At 41.4% G+C, this 26292-nt stretch overlaps 1 protein-coding gene across 3 annotated transcripts in view; it reads left to right on the forward strand.

Moving 5' to 3' along the window:
* STARD13 (StAR related lipid transfer domain containing 13) overlaps window positions 1-25195 on the forward strand; it is a gene marked incomplete at both ends in the record, with an annotated part of 255942 nt that extends 230747 nt beyond the window's left edge. For all 3 annotated transcript variants that reach the window (XM_080346961.1, XM_080346963.1, XM_080346962.1), the window contains 10 exons: window positions 3084-4462; window positions 5892-6065; window positions 8115-8274; window positions 12248-12446; window positions 15441-15648; window positions 16564-16678; window positions 17462-17683; window positions 20257-20474; window positions 24529-24705; window positions 25078-25195. In XM_080346961.1, coding sequence (XP_080203087.1) covers window positions 3084-4462; window positions 5892-6065; window positions 8115-8274; window positions 12248-12446; window positions 15441-15648; window positions 16564-16678; window positions 17462-17683; window positions 20257-20474; window positions 24529-24705; window positions 25078-25195 — 2970 coding nt within the window. The remainder of the gene's footprint in view (window positions 1-3083; window positions 4463-5891; window positions 6066-8114; window positions 8275-12247; window positions 12447-15440; window positions 15649-16563; window positions 16679-17461; window positions 17684-20256; window positions 20475-24528; window positions 24706-25077) is intronic.
* Window positions 25196-26292: the final 1097 nt, after the last annotated feature.

The raw sequence follows: 26292 nt of genomic DNA on the forward strand, positions 1-26292 counted from the left end.
CTTCCTGCTGGCCTCATCGACATGCATACAGAAATCCTCGTGCATGTGCTGCAAATATGTCTGTAAGCGATTTGGACAGACAGAGATTAGCCTTTGGATTAACTGCCTTCTGCAGCTGTCGATTTATGAGAATTCCTGCCCCCAGCTGGAAAAATGTGGCAGAATTCCACCGCAAATAAACCCACTTTTTGCCTTTTGTTAGCATCCCTCTGTATCTCAGGAAAGTACACCCTCAGTCAAAAAGCTGTACAATTTTAAAGCAACTGTGACAAATCTGTGAATCAAAACCTCTTTCTCTTTGGCAAATGTTATCAGTCACTCCTCGAGAAACTTGCCCCTTCTCGTCTTCCCAAACATAATGGTATTAAATGGACTTTTGAATATGCTCCAAAGCCATGCACTTGATTTCACCCGAGGTCAGTAGAAGTATATAGTCACTGCTACAAGATGTCTGCTCCGCCTGTGTAGGATGAATTGTTGCTTTCAGACCTACTCTTGATCCACTGTCCCCATAGACGGTGACATGTCGGTTGGCAAAGTGCTCTGCATTTTTTTTAGGACAGTCTTGTTTGTCAGGGTACTCTGATATCTACCAAGAACAGTAGGTCATTTAGGATGTTCGTGGCTTCCAGAATTTCTACTGATTCCATCAAAAGAAAAGCACATTATGTCACAGGACTCGCAGTGCAGCCGAATTTGTAGTGAATCACCATGGCAGCATTTCAGTATCCAGATACTTCATTTGTGTGATTTTGCTTCTGATGAAACACAAGCATGTTTCATTACCAGTTAAAAAAATTAAACAAACAAACAAACAAAACCCAAAAAGCTAAACTTTTTTTTTTTTTCTTTCAGCTGCAAATTTCAGCACCAAAAACTCTCTGTATTTTCTGGCTGGCTCTTGGGCAGAATGCATTCCTATCTTTGTTGTGGTTAGGGGCAAAACTTTTTATTATCAATATCCATTTCTGTTCATCTCTACTTTATTTTTAAAAAAATCTTAAAACTTTTTTTCCTCTAAAAGTGATTTAAAGTATATTCACTACTGAATTTACATTTATTTCTGTCTCCTACTCTGTGCTCTCCTTTTGCTGTTTTTTACAATGTCTCTTCCACTTTGGCTAGTTTAATTGATTCCAGCTTGTAGGAAATTCAGGCTAAATTCTGTCAGTTCATACAGTAATGTCAGTGCAGCTACAGGGATTTGTGTCAGCCAAGAATCTTCTTTAAGGTCCCTTTGGCATATTGGGATGTACAACAAATAAAAAAGTATAATTTTATCCTATTGGCTGATGCCATCAGCGCTTCAGCAGTGGAATGCTTTGTAGATATAATTACCACTACTAAATATTTGAAAGTACATACCATTATGGTTTTTAAAATATCTACTTTATGGCACTACTAAGACCACAATAGCTGGATTTTTAAGTGTCTGAGTCGGTGCAGTCCTTCAGTCTGTGTATGCATACAGCAAACTGTGGTGCTGAAACCAAGACAGAGCTGTCTGGTGTGCCATTTCTTCCCTGCAGATATAATCACCAAAGCAGTATTAGCTTTTTCTAGCCCCTTTCCTGCCAATTTTCTACCTGCTTAATTTTTCTCTCTAGCTAGCCGCAGAACTAATATCTCCATTCATTTCTGTGAATGAACTTGAGCTGCACACCTCACCATTAACAGATTAAAAAGGAATTACTAAACTCAAGAATTCATAGCTGTATTTTATTTTATGGTTTGGACATGATCTAAAACAGCTGGCCAACCTGAAGTGATAAACTGGCAAAAGCTTATGGCATTAGTGAGACCTGGCACACTACTGATCCCAATCTGCATCTTTTGAGGTTTCACGTTATTTAAGGTTTTTGGGGTTCTGGTAAAAATTGTTTTACATTTTTCAGTTAAACAGGCCAGCAGAGAGCTAGTCAGAGATGGGAGATAACTTTACCATCAAAACTTCATAGAAAAATGCTTCTAATAATAGACTTTTAAAAGGAGAATTTTTCCAGTCCCAAAATAGTACTTCTGGTTTAGCACCTCATTCTAGTCTGACAGCCTGTCATATTTCACTGCCTTCACACTGCTTCCAAGAATGTGAAGAGCTGTTTGGATGTCATGTAGGTGAAGTTAGTTTGTTCTGCTTTAGAACAAATGTACAAAAATAATGCGGTATAAACCCAGTTCAAAGTCAAGGGAAGGATATTCATTAGCAGCTGTGGGGTTCACATCCTCAGAGAACAGTGAATTTGACACTGACTGCATGCTTCATGCTGAAGATGTATCCTTTTTGTTTGAGCAAATAGATGAGAAAAATGTCATAAGGAGAGCTTTTTTATCCTTTTTTTTTTTTCAAGGTGCATGTTGCTTGCATTGCAGAGTAGCTCCTGGAGCTGCCTAACCATAAGCACAACTCCATGTTCCCCAGGCTGAGGGGTGAGACAAGGAAGGGCCATGGGGCTGCTGCTGCCTCAGGAGAGGTCAGGGGGCAGGCTGGGGGACCACAAGTTTGGGGTGTCTCTGAAAATGAATAGAATAGAATAGAATAGAATAGAATAGAATAGAATAGAATAGAATAGAATAGAATAGAATAGAATAGAATAGAATAGAATAGAATAGAATAGAATAGAATAGAATAGAATAGAATAATAGAAACAACAATTTTGGTCTTAACTGGCTCACACTCCTGTAGCACCCAGCTGCTTCCCAGTGTTTACTGTGTGTATCTTAACACCACCCCTGCAAGTCAGGAAACCTATGCTTTTTTCTAAACAGTCACTGTGGGCATCAGTCCTACACAGCTCAGTGCACAGGCAATCTGAGCACTGTGCACAGTGCATAGAAGCCAAGAGGCACTGATGAGACTCTTGAGCTCCCTAACATCAAGTTGTCTTTTAAGTATTACTTGTTAAGGTGCTTGCCACAGTCTCTACAATTAGATGAAAGAGGCTGTAATGCAAGAATTGATGACCAGTCTTTCAGGTTCAGGGAGACTTTACCACCTGTTGCTCACATGGAACAGCACAGTCACACTAATTCAAATAACAAGTAAAAGCACCTTCTTTTAACATATGCCACTTGCTGTTTTCCAGAGTGAAGATTCAGATGAAGAAGACCTTTGTGCTATCAGTAATAAATGGACTTTCCAAAGAACCAGCAGACGATGGTCTCGAGTGGACGACATTGATGCTTTGCTTCACCGATCAGACAGACATGGATCTTCTGGGGACATTAAAATGAAAAATACAACAAGCAGCGAAAGCGTCCTTACAGATCTGAGTGAACCTGAGGTCTCATCTATTCACAGCGAGAGCAGTGGGGGAAGTGACAACAGGAGTCAGTCTGGCGTCGGCAGCACTGCCAGGGAGACCTGTGACTGCTCTGGCCAGTATGATGTAGAAAGCACACTGCTGCAAGACTCCACGGTGATAAATACTGCCCTGTCCCCCAAGGACAACCTGAAGAATGAGAAACCAACACGAACCAAAGCAAAAACCTTTCTAAAACGCATGGAGACACTAAAAGCAAAAGGCGTGCATGGAAAACTAAAAGGCTCAGGAAGAACGGGTCCTTTAGAGATAAGTGGACCTGTTCTCCAGTATGAGCCGAAATCCTTGAAAGACATGCACTGTGTACAGATAGTCAATGGCAATCTCCAAAACTTAGGAAAAGATTCAGTCAAAAGAGGGCTTTCCTTTTCTGCCAAATCCAGCAGTGACAGCAGTCAGTCTGAAAACAGCAGCAGCGGGGTGAGCACACCGTGTTTGAAGGAACGCAAATGCTATGAAGCAAACAAGAGAGGCGGGATGTACCTGGAGGACCTAGATGTTCTGGCAGGAACGGCCTTACGGCAAGTGGTGGACCAAAACCGCAGAAATGAATTTCATTCCCAAGAGAACTTGGTTGTACATATTCCCAAGGATCATAAACCAGGGACATTCCCAAAGGCACTTTCCATTGAAAGCCTCTCACCTACAGACAACAGTAACAGTGTAAACTGGAGGACAGGCAGCATCTCTTTGGGAAAGCAGAACTGCTCTACTCCAAAAGAGTCTGGATTGATGTCTTGCTGTCCTAAAGAGAGCAGAATTAGTATTTATGACAATGTGCCAGGTTCCCACTTGTATGCTAGTACTGGGGATCTCCTGGACTTAGAGAAAGATGTCCTTTTTCCTCATTTAGATGACATTTTGCAACATGTCAATGGGCTCCAGGAGGTAGTAGATGGCTGGTCGAAGAATGTGTTGCCAGGTCTGCCGGTTGATGATGTATCGGTCAGGGAACCTCCGTCGTTGCCTTTCCAGTCACCCACACAGATCACACTTGATTTTGAAGGAAACTCTGTCTCTGATGGCCGGACCACACCAAGTGATATGGATAGAGATGGAACATCCCTGAATGAATCCGAAGCCACTGGTGTCAGGGACAGGAGAGACTCTGGGGTAGGAGCATCACTCACAAGGCCAAGCAGGTAGGTAGCAAAATTTCGTATACAAGTCCATAGACCATGAAATATGATAAAATAAACCAGAAGCTCTCAGCCTGGTACTCAGAAGGTGTGGATACCATTACAGTTGTACTCATCCTGTATGGGGATGGGGACTTCCCAGGGAAGGGTGGGATTTTGGGAAAAGGGATGTCCCACTATGCAAATTGTTATGTGGAATGAATGGAGAATTGGATTAATAAAGCAAACTAAGGCGCTTTTGTTTTTCTCTCTTGATCCATTGATTGCATAGTAGGACCCTGCATAAGTTGTGAGATAAATTTTCAGTTTTTTGTCTTCTAAGCTGTGCACCCCAGTATTTATGCGTCAGTAGCCTTGCGCATTTTTTTATGCACTTGTCTGCTTTAAAAATCCATTCCTTGTGCCCAAAGAGAATTTCCCTACCCTGCCTCAGTTCCCTATGTGACAGAGTGAAATGATGGTATACAATTAACTCCTTAATAAAATAGAAAAGCAGGATTTTGTTAACGATTTGCAGATCTGTTTTAAGTCAGAGGGATGAGTTCCTCTTGAGCCAAGGGAGCACAGTCCCAGGTAAAGGCCTTTGTGGATCCATACTGCTGTGTGTAGGGTGGCTTTGTATGTGCTAAAGCAGTGAGAAAATACTTGGTGTTTTGTGATCTGTCATCAGTCTTGTCACATCCTCTCAGAGCATTCTGCCATGCCATGGTTTACTGCTACCCGTGCTTGCTCAAGACCATCACAAGCAAGCGAACTCGAGGAAACTACTGAGTAAATGAGTAGTGCCAAAGATTTTAGGATCTGAGCCAGATCTCATGTTTAGCAAAACAAGAAACTTAAATAAGGTTTTTTCCAATGCATCCGATATATGGAGAAAATGCATTGGAGTAAAGAGAAGATGTGAGTGGCTCAATAGTTTGGTGGTTATGGCTCTTGCCAAGGAGACACAGGGTTCAGTCCCTTCTCCAAAAATCCTTCAGTGTTTAATAACAGAGATATTTGGAGAACCTCATCTCCAAATACCTTTGTGGTCAGGCTGGTCCCCTGGGAGGTGAGGGACCAGGCATCAAACCCCAGTTCTGAGTCAGGGAGAGAGCATTTGACTCTGGATCTCCCACATCCTGTTTGAAATGTGTGGGCTGAAGGGTGCAGCAGGCAGCATCACTTCCCTGAGCACATGGACAGGACCCACTTGTGAATCTAACGTTAAAAAAATCAAAGCTTGGGCATTTCCAAAACTAAAGAGGCTTAGCAAATTGTTTTATTTGCCTCCAAGCTACATTTTCTTTCAGTTGACACACCACAAGCCATAATATGTGTGTAAATGTTTATGTGTGTTCTGTGTATGGCCCAGCACTAACTCACAGTGTACCATCTTTTTCTGCTCAGTTAAAACTGTTGTCTGATTTTTCTATTGTTTATTTTGCTAAAGGCGGTTACGATGGCATAGTTTCCAAGTCTCTCATTGCCTGAGCCACTCCATCGCATCCCTTCACATCAGCAATCAATCAGCAGCCCAACTGAATCTACTGCAAAAATTCTCTCTGCTTCGTCTTACTGCCATCATGGAAAAGTACTCCATGTCAAATAAGCACGGCTGGACCTGGTGAGTGCCATCGGTAACTGAAAGAGAGCTATTTTTAGGAAAAATAGTTTCTCCTAATTCTGTTATTCTCGTAGTAAATTCAGTAAATGCAATTAGGAAGAACAATTTACTTCAGCTGTAGAACTTGAAACTGTCCACTTTAATCTATTCCTGCCTAGTGACTCGGTGGCAAAGTCAGAAATAGATCCTGGAGATCTGACTTCACTGCTGTGCTCTAACAGAGAGACAACCCCGGCCTCTCTAACAACACTCCAGTACCAGAAAAATAAACTGGAGTAGGAGAGAGTGATTAAAAGTAGGAAATGTTTATAGTAAGTCTTCCCCAGAATTCATTTTGTGATTTGAAAAGAAGCAGCTGCTGATGATACTTCATGTACTCAATATTGGTTTGTTTGTGCTTGAAAAGAAGGGTTAGAACAGTTACGGGACTTTTCTCAGCAGATCAAAAGATATAAGCTTTAGCCCAGTCCTGGACTTGCCATAGCACCTGTAAGAGCAAACTGGTCACACAAAGTGTGGTGTGAAGAGCAGATGTTGGCAACTGGCTACAGAAGTCGACGTGTTTAGTGGTATATGAACCCTGATGGGCCACGCAGACTGAAGTGTACTGGAATAGGAGTGGGCATAGATAAGAGATTAGAAGTATCTGAGAAATAATCAAAAGGATAACAGAAGCTTTCCCTAATACACAGAGACACCGATTCCAAAAATAATATGACTTGACATTTACATTGTAATTTCCATGTTCAAAGCACTTCACCAAAATCCCACTAAATTCAGCTGTGAGCTAGATAAGACAAGTTTTCCTTTAGAAGTGGAAAAACAGATAGAGGGACTACGTGTGAGATTCACCTCACTGACATCAGCCATTCCAAGAAGTTATAAATCTAATCTGAGAAAGTCAGGTCGGCTGTCTGTGGTCAGTGGAAAAATACAGGCAACTCTAAAGGCAACTCATTCTATCCAAGGCTCTGGGTTGGGGTCACCCTCCAGAGGTGCCTTGCTCCATAGTTCATATAGAGGCTTTCTGGACTGCTAACTCCTTCTAAATCTCCATTAGAGAGCTAAAATTCAACCAGATGAACCCTCAGATCGCTGTTTTCCTTTGGTGCAGCTCCCTTTGGCTAGCTGACAGCATCTGCACTGAAATGAATCTCACCTGAACCAACTCCAAATAAGCAGACTAGAATAGAACAAATTCTATAGCCTGCTGTTCACGCAGACATTTTCCCTCCTGACAAATATTTCTTCAGTTTTTATAATCAGTATCTAAGGATTTATAAGAGTGGGACTCTAAACAGTTGTAAAGTTATATGGTATACTCCTTCAGTAGGTCATTTAATCCAACTTTTATCTCCTTCCCACACAGATGAGAAAAATCTTTGTCACATTCAGGTCATAGTCATCCTTCTTTAACTTTTTTTTTTTTTTTTTTAATTCCACTGCAGTCATGACTCCCACAAAGGGAATCTGGTTTGTTCTAATTTTCACCATCATTTTTGGAAGAAATTAAGCTCGTCAGCTTTGCTTAAGTTACTCAACTAGGATAAATCATGTAACACCAGGGATGAGCCTGGCACATAGGGACTTCTCACCATCATTTATTACTGTAAATTGTTAGTCAATAGAAATGCTAAATCATGTAACTGATAGTATAGACATCTTTCAGCGTGTTGGAGGACAGAACCTCCTTTTCTCTCAGATACCCTTTCCACTATACTTCTCTGTGCTGTTCCTTCATGTTTCTAATGGATGCTTTAGATCATGTTGGCTTCAGCTGAGTGATAACTGCATAATAAAAGTTTTTTTTGTTAGAGCAGATTGTTATGCTCTGTCTTAGAGCCAGAGGCCATCTACTTATAAAAGTTGTCAAGAAATCCATCAGTAATACAGATCGTAAAATTTCTGTGTGTTGTGCATTAAACATTTTTTCACCATCTTTATAAAAAGGAGGTGGCCCCAGTTACCAGTTTCTGCCAGCAGTGTTACTCAGAGAGACTGTGTAAATACTCTGATATTTTCATGCAGGCTGTTCATGTTAATTTCCAGGTCTGTGCCAAAGTTCATGAAGAGGATGAAAGTCCCTGACTACAAGGACAAGAACGTCTTTGGTGTGCCTCTGATAGTTCACGTCCAGAGGACAGGGCAGCCTCTTCCTCAGAGTATACAGCAGGCACTGCACTACTTACGGAGCAACTGTCTAGATCAGGTATGAACTTTACTCCAGGAACTCAGCTGATTTTTTTTTTCTTCTAAAAAGCCACCCTAGCTAGCAATAGTGAACCTTTTTTTACTTAGTACCGCAATTCTTTGAAGATTGTTCTATCTCATGTTGGGTCCAGATCTCCTCTGGTGGTTTGATACCTGCTGCCAATACTAATGGTTTGCCATTTTGAGATTTATATCCAGCTAATCTGTTGAATTCTTGTAGCTTTAACAGTCCTGCTGATTTGTATGCAATAGCCTACCTCAAAGAATGACATGAGATCTTTGTATCTATTGAATCAGAGCTCAGCACTCCCAGCTTCTAGCCATACCTGCACTGCTTATGCATGACTGTTGCTGCTGAGGGTTAACTGCATTCACCATTTCACAAGATATGGTACGAAAGGTTTTATTTGCTTAGCAAAGAAAAGTCCAAGAATAGAGAGCAAACTCAGCAAAATATTCAAAGTATTCTGTTGACAAAGTCAGATGTATCCAGATAGAGTTAGGTCAGCAGGGGTTCAATGCCAAAGCCATTAGGGTACGTTTCCTTTTATAGTGTTCTTAGCTGGGACAAGCCAGCTGGGAGACCCTCATGCTCAAAGTATTTCAGACTTTTTGATTCCCTTTAGCTACAGAGCAGGGACATACCAATCATATTTTTACTGTTATTCCCCTAAGGATGAGGAGATGTATCTTTATGAAAATAGGACTGGGAGAAACCCCCTGGATGATTGAGTTCAGTCCTCTGCTATTATTGACCTCATGTCATATGACCTCTTCTGTAGCTGCTTTTAGATAGTCCTAAGTTCAAAAGGAGCAAAGAGCATTTTACTCCATAGACTCTGCTGCTTTGCTAGCTCTGAGCACACAAAAAGAGTGGAAATGGTCAGTTCTGAATATTTCCAGTTTCTGATTACCATTCTGGTTGCCGTTCAGGTTGTTTTGCTGGGTGACAGTCATCATCTCCAAAAGGGAAATCTAAATATTAAATGCCTAGCAGTGAATCACAGCCATTTCCCTCTACAGCCGGGGTGACCCAGGCGCTTCCTATCCTTTCTCTCTGTTGACTGTAAAGACATCCTGTAGTGGTCAGACCTTGACATCTAACTCCTAGATGTCAAAAGTGAGGTCAGATGAGTGCTCTCTACCATATGTTGTACAGGAGGTGAGGGGTGGGAGGAATAGCCTGTTGGGAATGCATTAATAGGGGATGGAAGGAGAAAATTAATAGAAACAACAAAAAGCAATATATTCAGTAGCTAATGTGCCTGGTTATTGCTTTGGTAATCTGGGTTTGTGTACTGAGGGAGGAAACCCAGCGTAGGAAGAAAAGTGATGCAGCAAGACTGGAATCAGTGATGGGAGTGGAGGAGGAGACACTTGCCTGACTATGAGGAACAGGAGATGTGGGAATAGGGATGGGTTCATGAGATAAGTGGTAGAGCAATAGGAGGAAATAGAAAAGAGAGGAGGGGAGAAAGCAAAAGGGAGGGTAAAACCAAAGAGAAAGAAAAAGTTCTCAAGAGATTTGAGGCGGTCCAAATGAATGTCTATGGGCAGTTTCAGACAAATATCCACTTTGAGAAGAAGGGTTTAGTTGCTGGGAAGCATCAGAGCTACGTGAAGGGCCATTTCAACTCAGCTTGAGTTTCCACTCCGAGGGGAATTGGGAAAATATTGGATAGAAAATGAAGGAGACGTACAGATTCGGACCATTTAAAATATCTTTCCACCAAAAACCTTTCTAGGCCAAAACCCTCCAGGCAATTCAGCTTCTCTGCTTTACAGTCACTCCACATTTTCCCATTTAATTCAAAGTCTCCTAATGCCTAGCCAGAGGTCTGAGCAGCCTCCAGTCTCCTCCAGCAACTTTATGTGTCTGTTCCATGCACTGCAGAAGGCAGGCTGGAGTCCTGAACGGGATCAGAGCTTGGTAAAGTTGAGGTTGCTCTAAATCATTGTAACATCTGGCTCCTGGCACTGGAACATCTTAAGAGATTGTATGAGAAGCCTCCCCATTTTTTGTAGGATGTATTATTCAGTTTCAACTTGTGAAATAGAAACTACTTCACCTTTGTCAGCTGCATCTTTATTTCTGTCATGCATCATACAGCTACTTGCAGGGCAGATGATCCACAGCATGAGGATAATAAAGATATTGGGCCAGACCAACTGCTTGATAAATCACTGGATTTATAGTCCCATCTTATTTACAGAATGAGTCTATAATATCGCAGAACAGAGCCTAAAACATCTTCTTCTATGAAGAACTGTCATCTTTTCATTAATTATGATTTACTTTCAAGAAAAGGGGAAATAGGAGTGTGGATAAATACCATTAAACAAAAATAGAAATCAAAACTAGCAGAATTATGTGCAGCAGGAGATTCTGCAGGTGAGATTTGATGTCTGACCTCTTAAATCAGTCTTAGCTAGAAGTCTTTAAAGGTTTTTTGTAGCAGCAAGGACACTTTCCATCAAAAGCAAAGAACTGAGTCTCTGCTCTCACATTTATCTACCACATGCCAAAACTGTATATTTTGGACAGAATTAGCATGGGTCCTTCTGCATCTTCGGCACACATTTCTAAGATGAAAAGGGGTTTAAAAAGAAGAGAAGGGGAAAGAGAAATCCAGATGAAAAACACCAGATGCTCTTTCTTGTATTATCTTGTCAGAAATAAAGTGTACCAGCATGTACACAGGGCACACGCCAGTTCTCTCTTTCTTACGTATAAATATGGCACCCCGGCAATGCTAAATTCACCAATAAGAACACACAGCAAAAGAACCACTCACAGCCAATCTGGTGTAGCAGTTCATCTCCATTTAAATAAATATGTCCCCTCACATTGCTGCATAGTGTATAATTAGTGTCATTAATGTGCAAGTTAACAAAAGTCCTAAATACCATGTTCTGAGCATGGGAAGTGTTCTAGGGAGTGGAAGTACCTACACAAACTCTGTGCTGGCAGAGGTGAGGATGGCCAAAAGGCATTATTTCCTTACCTTTACACATTTTTGTTGGTGGACTGTGCCACACAGAAGCTGAACAGACCACCAGTGAGACAGCGGGCATGAGGAACACAAGTCTGTAACTCCAAACCTGAAATGTGGCTTTTTCATAGGTCTTCCTCAATATTTCACCTTTTCCCCTGCAAAACTGAGGGAAAACAGTGCTAACACTTCGCAGATGAAACACTGTAAACTCACTTGGGAATGAATAATGTGGTTGAGGCCCAGGAATTCGCCCCGGGGGAATTCCACTGGTTAGAAGGACACAAAAGGGCAGCACTGCCATGAAGACATCATTTGAAGAATTACCACTTCCTTTAGAATAGAAAGAAAACAGGATAAAAATGTATCTTAGTGACACTGCACAAGTAATCCCACAGTGACCCCACAATTTTGAACTGGGTTTTTCAGTGGGATTTGGGGGAATTGGTTGGAAGCAGAGAGCAGGAAGGATAAAAAATAGATTTGGTCTTGATTTTAAAGTTCTACCAGGATGTACTAATTTTTTGCCACAGCATTTATTACTTAGCTGAGCATAATATTTTCTTGTTAGTCCTCAAAATATCTGTCCAAATAAACATGAAGAACCAGATTCTCAGCTGGAGTAAATCAACAGACAGTCACCCAAGCCAAGCAAGTCATGCTGATTTATATCAGCTGAGCATCTTGCTTAAACTCTTCAAGCAGCAGGGAAAACACATGTACCCTGAGCTCTCCCTTTAGGAGGGGATACAGAGCAGCAGTGTTATTAACTCTCGCAGTTCCACCATGAGACTGTGGACAAGTCATGATCATCACATTTGCATGTTTCTCTTGTTCTTGCGTAGAGTAAAATAAGCAACCCAAGCTTTGGTCATCACTAAAGTTCCATCTAATAGTGGGGTTTTTTTCTTAATATAAATATTCTTTAAGTAACTGTTTGGTGGTTTTTTAACTCGATTTAACATGGTGACTTTTTAGGTGGGTCTGTTTCGAAAATCTGGAGTGAAATCCCGAATCCAGGCCCTACGTCAAATGAATGAGAGCTCCCCAGAAAACGTCAGCTATGAAGACCAGTCAGCATATGATGTGGCAGACATGGTGAAGCAATTTTTTAGGGACTTGCCAGAACCTCTCCTTACAAGTAAGCTGGGAGAGACATTTCTACACATCTACCAATGTAAGTTGCGATATTTTTATTACTATAAACAAATAATTACAAATAATATAGATTACTTAATAATATATTGTAAATAATTTTTGTACGTTAACACTGGGTGGTGTTCCCTTTGCTCGGTTTTGAGAGGTATAAAAGAATCTCTCTGCCTTCAAAATCTTTCACCAAGAGATATTTAGAACTCTCTGAAGGCTTCATTGTCAAAATATTAGCAAATTTAATGGAAAGACAGTGTGCAAATCTTGAGGAGGTTTGAAAACAGCAGCTTCACAATCAGAAAGAAGCCAGAAAGATGGGCTGCCATGGACATAAAAAGTGTGATGAGTCATGGCTTTTTTTTCAGATTTCTTTAAACTGTGGGCCTGTTTCATGTGGGCTTCTCACTACAAGTGAGTCTTCTGGGCATGGAAAAGTGGTGCTTGACCATGAGAACATACACCTGTGCCGTCCCCTTCCTTGCTGTGATTTGCCTTTTCATTGTAGTTAATAAAATGTACATGAAAACAACAAGCTGCCTTTGTGTACATCCTCAGCTTCTATGTAAAGATCGCATAGAGAAAGAGAAAAAAAAAAAAACAACAACATTTCTTCATTTCAGTCTTCAGCAAAATCTGAGATTCAAATGCATCAGAATGATGAAAATCCCTGTAGATCAGGAAATGACTGTGTATCTCTTCTCCAGACTGAGGGAGAAATAAACAATGAGGAAAACACTAAAAAGCCAAAGGAATGAGAGGTTTTTTTCCTGACAGTGTCCATTATGAAGTCCAGTCAGCCAGTGCTCTGGGAGATACAGAAAAGTGTATCCAACCAGCCTAAACCAAATAATCGGAAGCACTAAAGAGAAGTGCTAGTCTTTTCAGTTGCAGATGTTTCAGCTGCCAAAACAATGGAAAGCCATTTTTAAATACTGTGTAATCCCAGCGCTAAAGAATCTAAGTTAATTCTGTGCCTCCCTTTACAGTAAAAATCTGCCTGTGACACATAGTCACTAATGTGTTTAACATTGCAGTGTCTGTAGCTGGTAGAGAAATGCTGTGATCCTGCATGTGAGCCAGCATCACAAATAAATTTAATGGATTTGGTCATACATGATGTGTTGGGCCACAAGTGAACTGAAATGGTGCCTATCCCTGAACCATCATTTCCTCTTTTTCTTTCTTGGTCCTAAGTTGCAGGTCATGTCTGCCTACCACACATCAATGTGCTTATTCAGAAAAGCAACATAAATTCTTGGTGCTAATAAAATGGCAATCACAACAGTTTCCATAGTGAAGTGGCTAAGGAGATTATCCACTGGAATGACATGTTCACCTTTAAACTATCACTTGATGAATATTGGGAATGTCCTACCTTGGCAGAGGAAACACTGCCAGTAGACTACCCCTTGCCAAAGGAAGGGAGACATGCAGACCTCGATGTCTTCAGAGTTATTAGGTCTGTAGCCAGAAGGACTCCCCATCTCAAGGTCTGGGTTATGTTGTTAGAATTCACAATAGCCACAAGGCTGAACAGTGAAACATTGCTACCAGCCAACAACAAAATGCTGTAAAAAGGGGCAGGGGCTGACCCTATAACCCTACATGTAACTGCAGTGGGAAGTCTGAAGAACTCTTCTTTACACTGATTGTAGGGGGGGAAAGTGCTAGGAAATATTTTCTTGAACTACACTAGTACTTTAGTGGATTTCAGAAAGACTTGAGGATGGGTCTGTTTAAACCGAGTAAAAGATGGGCTCTGTAGACATTGGAGACCGACGTTTGGATTAAGAATGAGTAGCAGTGGTTTTTTTTCCTTGTGACCAACAACAGATATATTTCTGTTTTAGACAGTACTGACAAAACTCCTTTCACGGAAAGAAAAATGTTGCAAATTGCTGGGATACCAATTGTATTTCATAATGTCTGCAATTAAATAATTCTGTAGCTGGGAGTTTTTGTTCCCCTTCATCCTGTTTAACAAATCATGAATGTGAAGTTAGGAAGGATTTTTCCTCTCTTGGTATATTGGCAAGGGATTTCTGACTCACTGAAGAACTTTTTCATATATCTAGAATGGCTTGATTTGCTATAACACAGAGGAGTAGGGGTGAGTAGTCTATATGGCATAGCATTGATGAAACTCTCCACTTCCCTAAAAACCTCAGTTGCCTAATGTTTACCTGTAACTTGAAGGCCTCATTGGTTGTCTTCTCTATGCCTCAGGCCCACCAGCACAACAGTCCGGGTGAGGGAGTACCAGGAGACAATCTGGGGAGCAATGACACGTCACATGGATTTAGCAAACGCTCCTCTGACTTCTCAGAAAGACCTGGCCTTGCCACTTCTAGAAAACTGGAAGCATTTGGCTGTGTTCAGTTTGTCATTCAAGTCTGAAAGCTTATAAAATAAAGTGCTTGTACAAGGCTAGCAGGCAGATCTTAAAAGCTAGCTGTTCCCTGTACTGTAGATCTGCTTTTGTTCCTCTTCCATTCAATTATATAGAGCGTATGTAATACCCAAATGAGGGCTCCAGGTCCAAACTGAGAAAACTTATGATTTTAGAAATTAATCTGTCTGAGATGCCATTTAAATGTATCCATTACTGCTTTCATTAAACTCTTTTATGGTTTAGGACACAAGTGTAAGTATTTTCCCAAAGCTTCCCTAAGACTTTTGAGCTGTCTTTCCAGAGGACAAAAAATATCATTTCAAGATATGAGTACTGAGTACTACTCTCCCTTCGTAAACTTTAAATGAAGTTCAGTCTCATTCTTGGGGAAAAGCCTTTCAAACGAACAGAGAAATGTCACACACTGGCTGGGTGAGCTGTGCTCGATGGAGGAGCAAGTACCATAGCACTCCATCCACCAGCTGGGCTTCAACCCTTCATCCCCTGTCATCTGCCTCTTCAGAGAGCTGTTCCCAGAGTGTGAATGCCTGTGCTAACTCTGTCTTGTTCCTGCCTCCTTATCTGATCTCACAACTGACCTCCTGAGTGTCCCTTGCTTTTCCCCAGACGTGCCCAAGGAGCAGCGGCTGCAGGCGGTGCAGGCAGCCATCATGCTGATGTCGGATGAGAACCGGGAGGTTCTGCAGACCCTGCTGTGTTTCCTAAGCGATGTCACCTCTGTGGAGGAGAATCAGATGACTCCTATGAACCTGGCTGTTTGTCTGGCCCCTTCCCTTTTCCATCTCAATATAGTGAAGAAAGAAAGCTCACCGAGGTAAATTGCTTCTCAACAGTATGAGTAGTCATATTCTTAATGCAAAAAAGATGCTTTCAGTATTTTTAAAGGCATGCAGGGTACAATTTTCCAAAGCATCTGCTTTCCCACACACATTACGCAGGGCATGGCTTCAGTGAGAGGGAAGAGCCCACGCTGCAGAGCCAGGAGCACACTTGCACACACACAGAAGGCTTCTTCACAAGCCCAGCAGGTGTTCCTGGCTGGCTGCTGTGAATATGCAGTCACTGCTCTCCATGCAAAATTGCAATGGGGCACTAGTGAGTTTTGCATAAGTAATGTAGGCTTTGGTGAAGGGAAAGGGCCTGATTTTGCTCTGGTTGAAGTAAAAGATTGACCATGTTTTAAAGGATTTTAGTAAGTAGATGGTTCAGTGAGCGTTTTATTACTCTGCATTTTCTGGCTACGTCCTACCACTTGGGAGACTGGGTTTATTTCAGGCCCCGTTAAGGTGGTGTGTAACATGGTGACTGTCAACTAAACCCAGCTAAGCATTAGTGGTGTCAGCTTGATGTTCCTTATGACTTATTCTTCCCATCCGGTTCAGAATACACTGAGATTCTTGGTCATGCACATGTATAACCAGTGTCTGAGCAAGCACTTTAAGCAGTAACAATGTAAACCACTGTACATCATGCCTGTTAAAAATCCATTTCAAAATGTAAAACACCTAATGTAGGACATGTATAATCTTTCCTGCTTTTACATTTGGCTCAACAATATTTTAGCTAAACATTTTTCCTTTAAAAAAGGCCAAAGAGTCTGAGCTATCTTGTGATGAATAAAAACTAAAGATAGGCTTTTCTCTGTGGTGTTCTGAACATCTCGCTGCTGTTTGCTCTCACACTAAAAAGATCCAGCTCTTTTTACCTGAGACACTGAATTCAATTACAGGGTAATACAGAAAAAATATGCAACAGGGAAGCCAGATCAGAAGGACCTCAGTGAAAACCTGGCAGCTACTCAGGGACTTGCTCACATGATAATGGAATGCAACAAACTTTTTGAGGTGAGTGAGCGACTCAAACGGCATTATTCATGGCAACATAATGCAGCATCCTTTGAAGTATTTATGTTTATGCTTACATTTTCTGTCTTCTGTTAGCTGAGAGATTGATGGTGCCTCACTTATTTGTAAACTTGCTCCATCTAAAGTTTATTTATCTAATTTCTTTATGAGTGTTCCCTTCTAGCAAAGACATAACTATTAAAAATGCAGGGTAATTATTCTGTGGCAGTTTTCAACCCAAATTACTGGATTAGGAAATTTTATTATAGTTAAAATAAAAATCTGCTGGATTAATGTTTCATTTTATTACAATTTTTTTAGCATCTCAATTAAAACTTAACCATCTCAAAAAGGCAAGCTGATACACTTTATTTTTGTGTGTCATGCAAAAAGTTAAAATCGCACAGAGAGATGCAGTGATTCCTGCAGCTGCTTTCACTGCAGATGGAGGAGAGATGATGCTCAGATCTCCCTTCCCCAGAAGCACAAGGCAACATTTCGGGGGGCTAGAGGAATAACACGTGTACTGATGGACAGTGGACTGATGGATCAGTCTAATATGGTTCTGTATGAGTAGTGCAATTCTGAGCCATGGACTCTTTCATTATACTGCTTTGATTTCTCATCTTGCATAATAAGCAAAGACAGAAATAGGTATCCTTTTTACATTGCTCATTGCAATTGGATGCTGAATGCTCCCTCAACCTAGAAACACATTGCTGTAAGGAAAAGATCTCAGCAGGAGGTTTTCCCTGTGTGTTTTCCCTCCCTTCTGTGACACAGGTCCCGCATGACATGGTCGCCCAGTCCCGGAACTCTTACATGGATGCAGAAGTGCGTTCTCCCACCCTGGATGAGCTTGGGAAACAAGTGGATGAGGAAGGAGGGAACTATCAGATGTACCTGGAAAGTCTCATGCAAAATCTCCAGAAAGAAGCAAAAGAGAAATTCAAAGGATGGGTCACGTGTTCCAGTACAGAGAACACAGAGCTTGCCTACAAAAAGGTAATTTGGGGAGACATGGAAGAAGCAATAAGGAAAACAAAGCAAAATACAGCCTAGCTATGCAACACCCTGACTTGTTGCATGCCTAAATACGTACCCTTCCCACACCTTGAATATTGTGTTCAGTTTTGGGTCCTTCACTATATGAAAGACATTGATGTACCGGAGTGTGTCCAAAATGAAGCTGTTGGATGATCTGGAGCACAAGTCTGATGAGGAGCAGCTGAGAGAACTGGGGCTGTTTAGCCTGGAGAAAAGGAGGCTGAGGGGAGACCTTATCGCTGTCTAACAGCTACCTGAAAGGAGGTTGTAGCATGGAGGGCGTTGGTCTCTTCTCCCAAGTAGCAAGTGAGAGGGCCAAGAGGAAATGGCCTCAGGTTGCACCAGGGGAGGGTTAGATTGAATACTAGGAAAAGTTTCTTCCCAGAAAGGGTTGTCAGGCATTGGAACAGGCTGCCCAGGGAAGTGGTGGAGGTTCCATCCCTGGAGGTGTTTTAAAGACAGGTAGATGTGATGCTTAGGGACACAGTATAGTGATGGAAGTTCCATCCCTGGAGGTGTTTTAAAGACATGTAGATGTGACACTTAGGGACACGGTTTAGTGATGGACTTGCCACTGTTAGGTTAACAGTTAAACTTGATCTCAAAGGTCTTTTCCAACCTAAACAATTCTATGATTCTGTCTGGTGAGGCACACGTTTTTTTAAAAGACTACTAAAAGCAGTTAAATATGTAATGTGACAGTGATTCAGGTATGAGATTCCAGGAAAGTCACACGAAGCAAGCTAAGGTCTCCAAAATGGATAAAGTGATATAGCAAACAACGCAACTGGAGAGTCAGCTGAGACTTTAAACAAGAGATAATTTTACCTGGGTAAGCATTTTGACTGGAGGATGGGCAAAGCTGCTGACCATCTCCTGTTGTTTGCCAGCAGTTCGGAGAACAGAGCCAGAACATAGGTATTAAAAAACCTCTTCAGGCTGCCCACTGCTTTACTTAGCCAGGCCAGCCGTATAGCCATTTTTATCCCTGATCATCTTGTCCTTGTTTCCAGTAGATTTTTGATGTCTGCAACTTCTATCAAAATTTCTCAAGTTGTTCCAGGCTCCATCACTTCTGCAGGGAAAGCCAGGCTGCTGCAGCCAGGAAGAGGGTGCTGCAGGGTCCCTGCAGACAGTGGGGTTCAGGGCTGCTGGAAATGCGATGGCAAAACAGAGGTCTGCAAACCAGCCGTGGCTACTGAGAGGAGGGAGTGGATTAGGGGCGAGTGGTATGGGTAAAGTAGGGGAAGGGCACTGGGAGGAGTTTGGGATCTGGACGGTGAGGGGGTAGGAGTGTCTTAGGGGTCTGAGGCAGCATTACCCCTATTTGGGAAAGTGCAACCCCTCTATTAGGATGAAGAAATCACAGTTACTCCAGTTTGCAACCAGCTTCTGTGAGTGACCTCTCCAGAGAGGGACTGCAGGAGGCTGGGGAGGGAGTAACAGGTCTTAGGGGGGAGCAGGATGTGGGAGAGGGGAGGGAGTGAATAGGGTCATGCACTGCTCTGGGGTCAAGGGCGTGTGAGGCTACAGAGGCAGCTGGGAACCTCTGAGGCCCTAGGGCAGGAGGACGGGGGAACTGAAAGCTTTGGGGAGGAGGAATTATAACAGCATAAAATAATTTAAGGTGGAAGCTGGGTTTCTGGGGACAAAATCCTGAGCCTGTGGGAGGTGCTGGAGGTTTCTGGAGTGCTAGCATTGGTATGTGAGGATGCCAGGGGAGGAAAGGGTGAGAAAATCAGGGCTTGTGAGATCCAGTGCTTACAGTTAACTTGCTTGCTGCCTAAAATGTGACGGCCCTAAAATCATGCAGAAATGCTGTACGTGTGGAATTCAGAATATTCATCTTTTACATAGCCTAGCACCTTCCATTCCCTTTATTGCATGCTGAGGAGGTGTGATAAGTAACAGGAGCCGTGAACTAGGAAGGGTTAGCAAGCAGTTTGTGTGTTGCTTCTTTGAAAGGCGTTTTCTCAATATTTGCTGTTTTCCCAATACAGCTATTTTGAGGACAAACATCTGTGTACCTGATACATAATTGACTCAACATGTGTTCTGCTCTTCCACCAATTAACCAGGAGGATTATTTGACCCTTAGTGCCAGCTAGAGCATCAGAATGCCCAAGGTGGTGGCTTTATTTCAGCCCAGAGTTTAAGTCTCTCCTTTCATCTCTTTTTACTTCTACACACACCTATTCTTCATTGCACATGGTATGTTTAGGTTTGAAAAAGTGTCTCTCATACCAGACATAATGCAGCAGCTCTGCTGGCACTATGGGAACTGGTCCAGATATACACTGGTGTGAGAGCAGAAGTAATATATCATTTCAGTTTTCCATCTAGGACTAGTTATGCATATGTTTTCACATACAGAAAAGCAGCAGCAGTAGCAATAATGGTAATGGTTAGCAGGGAGATATGCATGCTCTCAAGCTAAAGCCCAGATACCCATACCAAGATTCTGTCATCAGTTATCCTTTGCTGAACATACACATATAGATCATGGGGGTTTATGTTCTTTGTTACTTCAGGTTGGGGATGGGAACCCTCTAAGGCTTTGGAAAGCCTCAGTGGAAGTTGAAGCCCCCCCATCAGTTGTCCTGAACAGAGTGCTGAGAGAACGTCACCTCTGGGATGAGGACTTCTTGAAGTGGAAGGTGGTCGAGAGCCTGGACAAGCAGACAGAAGTTTACCAGTATGTTTTGAACAGCATGGCTCCTCATCCTGTCCGAGACTTTGTTGTTCTAAGGTAAGGGATAAGGGCAGTTCTCCACCACCTTTGCTTCCTGCAATGTCTGCAGGGAAGACCTGGTCTTATCTCAGCCTTTGCATCTGTATAATTGTTCTTCAATAACTCTACTTCTGGGCAGCAGTGTTGATTTCTCAAACTGAATTAAAATTGTACACCTAGAGCATGCTGACCTTTCCTCTGATGTAATTTGAGCAGCACATACTCCTGAGGCCATAAATATCATTTCTTCCTCAGAACAGATGTCTGATAATAGCTGCTGTTCTCTCTAGCTTTGTTTGTTGTCAAAACAGTGCAAATAGAAGTCAATTGGTTTTTACACTGCTTTTGCTGTTCTCTGGGGAATGTTTGATGTTTAAGAGCCAAATGTTTAGTAGAGAAGATAGTGATGCTTTTAAGTTAAGGTTGTTATACACTGTCTATATAAGCTGTTATTTTAGATTTGCAGTTGAAGTCTTTGTAGACTAAGAAATGCTAACCATAAAAGTCCCAGTGTGGAAATGAACAGAAAGAGACAGTAGATATGTATTCTGACTGTCTTCCAGGCAATTCGATCTCTCAAATAGGTGTATAGGTGTGTATCAATATTCCAAATTTGATCCCAGATCTGCTATTTTCTATCTGTCTGTACAGAACAGACAAAAAAAATCTGGCCCTTTGCTTGCTAGGAGCTATTGTGGAGCTGCTGACATATTTCACTTGCAGGGTCAGTCCTATAGTTATTTATTTCAATATGATTTTTGTGCATTCCTGTTCTTGGTCTGTGCTTTCTTTGGCTGAAATGATGTACCAGAGAAATATTAAGCAGTTTTGACAAAGGCAATAGTCCAGTGAGTCAGAATTGTATTAGAGGGAACAGAGATTGAAGGAAAAAGATGAGCCCAATAAAAAATTATTATGATAGTACATCCCTTGTATGAACTTCAGTATTCATGAGAGAAGGATAACATGCAGATATTGTTGATATAAGGGCAGAATTGTTGGAACTCTTAGAAGATTTTTAAAATATTCTCTGTAAGTTCTTTATAATGTGAAAACACCGGTCCTCTCATTGCACTATTTCCTTTGCCTTCCTGCAGTATACTGGGCTAAATTATTTATTTTATAATTACCTATTTAATAATTAATAATTATTAATAATTGCTTTATAATTTATTTTCCCATATAAGATTATTGACTTGAATCAGTAGTAAATTTTGTCTTCTGCATAGCGTCAAGGTTGTCTGGGAGCAGCAGGGAGGTTTTGATGACCATAATTGCCCTCCTATTTACCGCTTAGTTCACTATTAGGTTTCATGGTGGTTTATGTTCTTTAAAGAGCAGATGTGGAGTCACATTAGTTAAAGAAAAATCTTGCCATCGAGTTCTTATTCTTTCCAATAACTCAGGCAGAATGACCCCCAAAGACTAAAAGACATATTATAAAACAGAATCCTGGTGTGTTTTTGAGGGCTGAAAACAGCCGTCAGCGAGATCTGTCAGATTCTGTTGTTTATCTCTTTTGATTCATGTCATTAAGTCTAGAGCAAGGTTAGCCAGTGATATTGCAGTCAATGTGATACCTTATGATTGGTGGGAAGTGAACAGTGAAATTATAATTCTCATCTGAGGACATGAATAAATATGTTTTAATGGAAGGCAATTTTCCCCTTCCCAGTCAAACTTTTTGCTGTGAAAGGATAAACTTAGTTATTCTTTTTTTATTATTTTATCTTATTCAATTTGCCAGTCATAACAAGGGGATTAGGCTCCCTTGAGAAGGTTCTAATGGTAAAAGGATAGGGGTGATATTTGGTATGCCTGGGATCTGACACAGCTCTCAGCTGCCCTGCACAAGCACCACTTTTCATTAAAGATCCCTCAAGTGTTGCATGTTCTTTAAGTATCAGAGCATCGCTGAGTTAGGTGTCATGCCTGGTTTTACTACTGTAAGATATACAAAGTACAGAAACTGGCCTAAATCCATAAAACTAGGAATAGGAATCATAAGTCTTCTGCAATCTCTGGAATAAATAGTTTTCCACTTCAGGAATGACCCAAGTAAGTGCCATGTAGTTACGGTCACATCTAAGCACGGTGCAGGAATTCACAGCAGATGGTTCAGGATCTCACAGTAGATCTGAGGTGTGATGTCCTGCTCTCCATGTGTCTTAGCTACCATGGTAGCTCATCATTTTTATTAATGCACAGGCACATGGAAAGCCTTCTGAAGTCAGTATCTTCATGCAGTGTCTTGAATAACAGCTCAATTTCATATAAGAAAAATGCAAAATGTTAAAATTATCTGCTGACATCCAGACTTCAACAGTCCTTGAAAGCAGCTTACCTGTTAAAACATGATACTTCCCAAGGCAGCGTAATCCCTGTCTAAGGCTGCCCATGGCAAGATGATGCACATTACACAGCACAGTGAGAATTTCCTCATTTCTTCCCACACCATAGGAAAGGGCATAGACCTTATCCTGTGAAAGTCAAGGCAGATGTGAAAGATGTGAGAACCAAGATATGTAGCGAATGGTTGCAGAACAAGGAAAAAAAAATGTTAAATATTAAAGTCTAGATCTCCTGAACCTGGTGGAAAATTTCTGCAGCATGTAAAAGAGGGTAGAAACTTGAGAGACGGTGAAAAACTTAAATGACTGGCAGAGTTCAAAATAAAAATACATCTTAACAGACAAGCCCAAAATCTGACTGTTTGTGAAAAGAAATGTGAGTAATAAGAAACCTGCTACATATCATTGGCTAACTGACATATATGGTGACATGGTCATGAAATTTCACTGTTATGTTACTTTTTCCCAAGTAAAATTTACTCAATAGTTGTGTTAACAGTGCTGAGACAGAATGTGGTTCTATGGTCCAGAAAATGCCCCTTTCCTCCTGTAAGGGAAACGAAGATGGAGCATAGATCCTGTTGGGAAAAGAGGTAGATGAGCATGTGATTATGTTAGCAGAGGCTGCAAAACGCTTGTTAGTTCTTGTTACGTGGCACTGGAAAGGACGAGGACCTTTCTGAGAGATGTCTCTTTTTGGAGTGACAGTGAAGAGGAAGGAAACAAATGGATAAGTGATGCCTTTGTGGGTGCCTGGTTGACTAGTCCTTTTAGGATCATTGGTGAGGATATTGGTTCAGATGTTGGCTTGGTAGCAAACCAAAGCCTACCTAAAGAAAAGGGAGCCTTAACTTCACTATCATTCCTAAGGTTGTAAACATGACGTTCCAGTCTTTGACTATTGCAACAAATAAACCATATAAGACTCTATTTTGCCATTGCTACTTGAAATGTGGGATGGCAAATGACCATCACATAATTGCCATCAGCCAACTGAGGAGACTTTCCTCAGCTGCTGTGCATCAGTGGATATTTGCAACAGAACACCCTGGTAAAATGTGCTGCACTTATACTCACCATCACCAAGAGTATTGTACTTGATCTTGTCCTTACTTCATGTCCTTACCAAAATCCTGTCTATCTGCTAAAGGCTGTATCATGCCCTGCAACACATGGTGGTTACAAAGTGCTCATGTGGATATGCAAAACTTCTCCACCCAGAGCCTGTAGCAAGGTAGATGGGTGACCATTCCGCATCATGGTCAGATTCCCAGCTGGGGTGGTGGGTTGATGACAGAATTGTGCATATTATCCTCCAGGAAAATAATGTACATAGCATCAATTGCAAGATCTTCCCATGAGTTGTTTGAGAAGGTGCCAGTTTGAGGGGGTTGATTTGCCTCCTCCTGTACCAAAGTATCCCCAAACTTCTGAGGAGTTCTTATCAAAATAATGGTATCCACCATTAAAATAAATATATTTACAGAGGAGAATCTAGCTCTAAAATCTGAGCTGGATAAGTTTCTGTGGCCTGTTCTGAGCAACACTCCTTACAAACTTGGAATGCAAAACTCCTCCAGGGACTCCTAGGACAGTCCAGTGTCTGCATTGCAGGTAACAGCAAGGATAGGCAGACAAACTGTTCCTTTAATTCAGGTTCTGACTCATGTGCTCGATAGTTTCATTACTAAAGTGATTCCATCTTGAATGTGTCGTTGCAGGACATGGAGGACAGATTTGCCAAAGGGCATGTGCATGCTGGTTGCTGTCTCTGTGGAGCATGAAGAGGCTCCTCTTATGGGAGCTGTGCGAGCCATCGTGATGGACTCTCAGTACCTGATAGAGCCATGTGGCTCAGGAAAAGCCAGACTGACCCACATCTGCAGAATTGACCTAAAGTAAGTATCCTGCCTACAAAAGCAGATATCTGTTCAGCAGGGCAAAAACGTGCAACTTGAGGAGGGAAGGTGTTGGGAGCAGAGGACATGCTCAATGTAGCTTTGCTGCTTTGAAGTCTTCCTGCAGACTTCTTTATCCAAGCTCATTTCCCTGCTCAGCATCTGCTGCTGTGGTGATGTGATCATGGAAATAAAATCTGGCTATTTGATTACTGCAAGGGAGAACTTCAAAGTATGCTTACAGTGACAAGTATTTGAAGTCCTCACCACCACTGTGGGTAGCGGGAAGCAGGATGCATGGCAAGCCCTTTCCTGCGGGGCACATTTCTTGAGTATTTGAGTTTCTCAATAATTCTCTTTCCATTTCTTCAGAGGACATTCCCCAGAGTGGTACAACAAAGGCTTTGGACATCTGTGTGCAGCAGAAGTTGCCAGGATCAGAAATTCATTTCAGCCTCTGATTGCCGAGGGACCAGAAACAAAAATCTGAGGAAGTGTTCCTGGGAGCATGTGAGCGTAAATCGAGGTCTGGTGGGGAACAGGGAATACTGAAAGCAAAGATCTTATTTAAACTGCAGAAATCAGACCAGACCTGTGTTTGTACAAAGGTGAAACAGGAATTTTATAGGAAAGTTATTTTATTCTGTAGACGTCACCTCCCCCCACCACATCCCTTCTGTATTAATTTCAATTATTGAAGTAAACGTTTCTTCAGAGAGGTTTTATCATTATTACTTTAAAATCAGACTATTGCCATTACTTATGTATTACAGAACTCTGGTATTTAAAGGCTTCTAAGAAGCATATTTTAATTGTAAATAAATTATGTACAGTATGTATATATTTATCTATATGATATCTATATATATGTATATGTATAAATTAATTATTTTGTATATAACTCAGTGCAAGTCACTTGCATCAGTCGGACCTTAAATGAATCTGTCATTTGTTTCTTAGTGTGTCACTGCTACATAAGCTGTGTTTGCTATTATCACAGGGCTACCAAGCAGGAGCCACGTGATAACAGGAACGCCTGTTCTCAAATACATTTTGTGTTTGTATATGCTGTGAGAAGGTACCTAGAAATAGCTGTAGGAAGAATTAAAAGAACCAAGGAGGAGGGAGGCTACTGTACGTTTAAAAATAATGAGGAGTGGATTGGTTTCACCAAATAAAGTACATGGAAATGTCACTGAGATAGACATTTTGAAGGCCATTTATATTCAGCTGCAGAAAGTTTGACTGTTAGTACAAGGTGTTGAAAACTTACCTATTGCCTTAATTAATGGTATATCTGTCACTAGAGAACCTCACTATCTGCAGCGATCATAGTAACTGCTCATTCTTGGAGAGTACAAGATAATGCTGTGTGTACTGAGGTGTCTGAAATCAGACTGGTAAGTTATTAAGCTGTAAATCTTTTTTTTTAGCATTTTGTCTAGATTCAGCATAAGTGTTTCTATGTTGTTCTTTCCTTCTCCCATAGAGATGGCTAATTAAGAAACTCCAAAGCAGATTTTCCACATCCAGTGGACACAAAGACGTGCCGATGAATACCATGTCTTTTAATATTCTTACTGTACA

This window comes from Nesoenas mayeri (genome assembly GCF_963082525.1).
Source record: "Nesoenas mayeri genome assembly, chromosome: 1".
In the NCBI taxonomy this organism is placed as follows: domain Eukaryota; kingdom Metazoa; phylum Chordata; class Aves; order Columbiformes; family Columbidae; genus Nesoenas; species Nesoenas mayeri.